The 3,141-nt window shown below is 45.1% G+C and overlaps 1 protein-coding gene across 1 annotated transcript in view; it reads right to left on the bottom strand.

Annotated features, from left to right (window-relative positions):
• Nucleotides 1-2,915: 2,915 nt before the first annotated feature.
• Nucleotides 2,916-3,141, bottom strand: part of LOC104287032 (protocadherin gamma-A4-like) — a gene marked incomplete at both ends in the record, with an annotated part of 1,841 nt that continues 1,615 nt past the window's right edge. Inside the window, 1 exon segment of the mRNA XM_009885682.1 lies at nucleotides 2,916-3,141. Within this exon segment, the coding sequence (XP_009883984.1) occupies nucleotides 2,916-3,141 (226 nt within the window).

Below are 3,141 nucleotides of genomic sequence, written 5' to 3'. Positions count from 1 at the left end.
AACCTGCAGGTTTGCTTCTCACCCTCAGAATTAGTAAAAATATATCATAAGAATATAATGCACCATGATCACACCAAAAAAGGCAGGGACATTTCTCTGCTCACCAACATTCTGCAGAAAAATAGAAGGATTGTAAAACACATGAACGGCAAATGTCTGAACTAAAAGAGGAGCAGTCATCCAACGGACACTGGCTGAAATCAAACTATCAATTTTTGGGGAAACCCTCCCCTCTTTTATCACATGCAACATTCCACACAGATGGAACTTCTACTTACACCACGCTTTAATCTCCTGTCCCTACCACAACCAGAACACAAATATAACCTCACATCTCCTGCCTTCCACAAGACCTGTAGCATGAGCAAGAGGCACTAATGCAGAACATGTGGCTACATGAACATACGCCACTCCTTCAAACTAAACCTACATACATAGGAAACCAGAAACAGGCTAAAAAAAAAAGGACCATGAAGATAGGGAACCATTAAAGACAAACTGTTATCAAAGAAAATCTCCGAGAAGTCTTCCTGGCCTTCAGTGCTAATGTTGAAATTCATCATCCCGAGCACCTGTAAATCATTGAGGTTTCAATCACATGTGCAACCCTAAAGTCTTCCTCTGGACAACATAGCAGGGGGAGTCATTTTAAGAAAGAGTCATCATCTCTCATTGATATTTTCTGCTGTGTGGCCTGCTCATCTACTTACAAATATGAAGCCGTAAGTGTAAGCACTTATCATAGACCTCTTTCTCAAGTTAAGTCATCCTAGTCTATCTTCAGCTGCCTGACCTGCTTACCAGTGGACGGAATCACTACAAAACAACACTCACACTTTCAAAAGAAAGAGAATTATCCAGACATGGTGAAATGAACTGTGACCTTGCAAGAAACAAAGGCCTGAAACAAAGTGTAATTCCATCTACAAAGAAACGACACATCACAAAGTTCCAATGAAATATGGATGGAAAAAGGAGCTTTTACACAGAAATTATGAGCCTTCTACCCATGCATCATTGTTTAACATGCACAGTTATTGTGCAAATATTTCGTGCTTGGAGGACTAGCAGCATCTTTCAGGACAGGGAATCCAGGATAATAAAAAAAATGGCACAGGCCTTGACACCAGGCATGAAAACAAACCATTGCTAAGCCCAATCCATATTGACGCACCTATTTTCATGGTTTGAAGCCAGCCTCTAACCCTCCTTGCTCTGCATTCACAGACTTCAGTTGCACCACGAACAATATCCCACACGTTGGCCATATGCGAGCCACAAGCTACACAGCATTTCATTCAGTGATATCTTGGGGAAATGGAGGTTTATCATGGCCTTTGTCTTGGCAGCTGAACACATTCCAGGGATGCATGGAAACTGTCTCCCAAGCCCAACAATTACATGTTTTCAATGTTTTAAGAGTTAACAGACATGATGAGGTCCAGTTTCAGACCTAGATACACGAAAAAAACCCAACCACCCACAAAAAAAACCCCAACAAAACAAGGCAAGAAAGGGAAATCTGCAGAAGTGAAGGAATTACTGCTTTACATTTCACATTATGTAAAGTACACAGATTAACTGCCAGGTATGTCAGATCATGAGGTACACAAGAAAGGTATCTAGTGGGTAAAAAGTCCACGGGAGGCGCACAGAGGAGCTCACACAAATGAACAGAGTCACAGTTTCTCCAGGTAACTTCTTTGGACAGTAAAAAGAGAAAAATACATGGAACCAGAACTGTGGGCCTCATCTAACAACTAGGACCAACTGAACTTTTACACCATCTTTACATCGTTCAGACTTTTCAGATTAGACCCCAGAAGACTTTTTCACATGCCCTGACTCTGGACAGACAGAGTTATTCACCCTGCCCAAACATCACGCAACACGAAAGCATCCTTTGCAAACAGACACCGTTGAGAGAAAAGTCACACACACAACTTCACCTAACAGAGAATAAGGATCCCAACCTTGACATATGCAAAGAGATTTCTTTATTTTTCACACTCTTTTGACAAAATGTCAAATGTTCTCAAGAGCAGAAGCAATACACTGCTCCAGTAAAGACCCAGTGGTCAAAGTATCAACTCAAAGATACCATCCCCCAACTACAGCACATTGAGCAACTTGGAAGACACGTGACTCTCAAATCTTAACCGCAAGAGTAAAACACCTCCAGTCCTATTTTATGCAGTCCAGCAATGAACACTGATCTTCCAAATTTGGAAATGCACTCCATTGAAAGAAATACAGCATGGGCAACATCTCCTTACCATGTGTAGTATTTGACTTCTTTTCCTGTCTATGTGACAAGACAGAGCATTTCTTCCAGTGAGAGTTTGAAAAAGAAAACCATGTCTATAGAAGTCTTTCTCTTTACAGTTGTAAAAATATGGGACAGTCAGAGTAAGAGATCAGGTGACATCTTCGATGCATTATCAGAGACAACTGCCCACCAATTGCTGACCACAAAGAGCAAGGCAAGAAGTTGACACATGCCCAAATTCGACATATGCACGAGGATCACCCAGGGACTTCACATTGATATCTCCATATCTCTGTAGTAAGACAAAGATACATTGTCTCCACACTACACCTCACAGAAGAAACAACAAGGATCTAAAAGTAAAGGAGGAGAGGTCCTCCAGGAGAGACTGGCTCAGTGAACAGTATTTAAAACAGGAACGACAAGATAAAAACACAAAGTAGCGCTCAAGGCAAGAGCAGCCCCACTTCTCCCGACGCCCACACCAAGTGCAACGGTGAGCAACGAGCCCACCCTCACCTCAGGGAAGCTTTGCCTCCCTTGTCACTAAACGTACCTACGCGGGACACGGAAGACAGGGGGTGGAAAAGGGCAGAGAAGCAGGAGAGGGAAGCGTCTTGGAGCACGCGTGGTGCGAGGAACTCACCGAGGGAGCGTCGGGGTCGGGGTCGGGTTCGGCGCGGCGGGCGGCGGCAGGGTCCTCCCCGAGCAGCGGCGCGGGCTCGTCGGGCGGCGGGCGGGCCGGCAGGGTGTCGCAGCAGCTGCCGCCCGAGAAGCGGAGCTGGCTCTTGCGCGAGTCGGCCGTGAGCGACACCTCGTGCGAGTAGGAGTGCAGGAAGGCGCGGACGCCGTCGATGCCCACGAAGTGCGAG

The sequence above is a fragment of the Charadrius vociferus genome, unplaced genomic scaffold (assembly GCF_000708025.1).
Source record: "Charadrius vociferus isolate BGI_N301 unplaced genomic scaffold, ASM70802v2 scaffold2005, whole genome shotgun sequence".
Classification (NCBI taxonomy): domain Eukaryota; kingdom Metazoa; phylum Chordata; class Aves; order Charadriiformes; family Charadriidae; genus Charadrius; species Charadrius vociferus.
The sequence above is the reverse complement of the archived record's forward strand: the minus strand, read 5'-3'. Positions and strand labels throughout refer to the sequence as shown.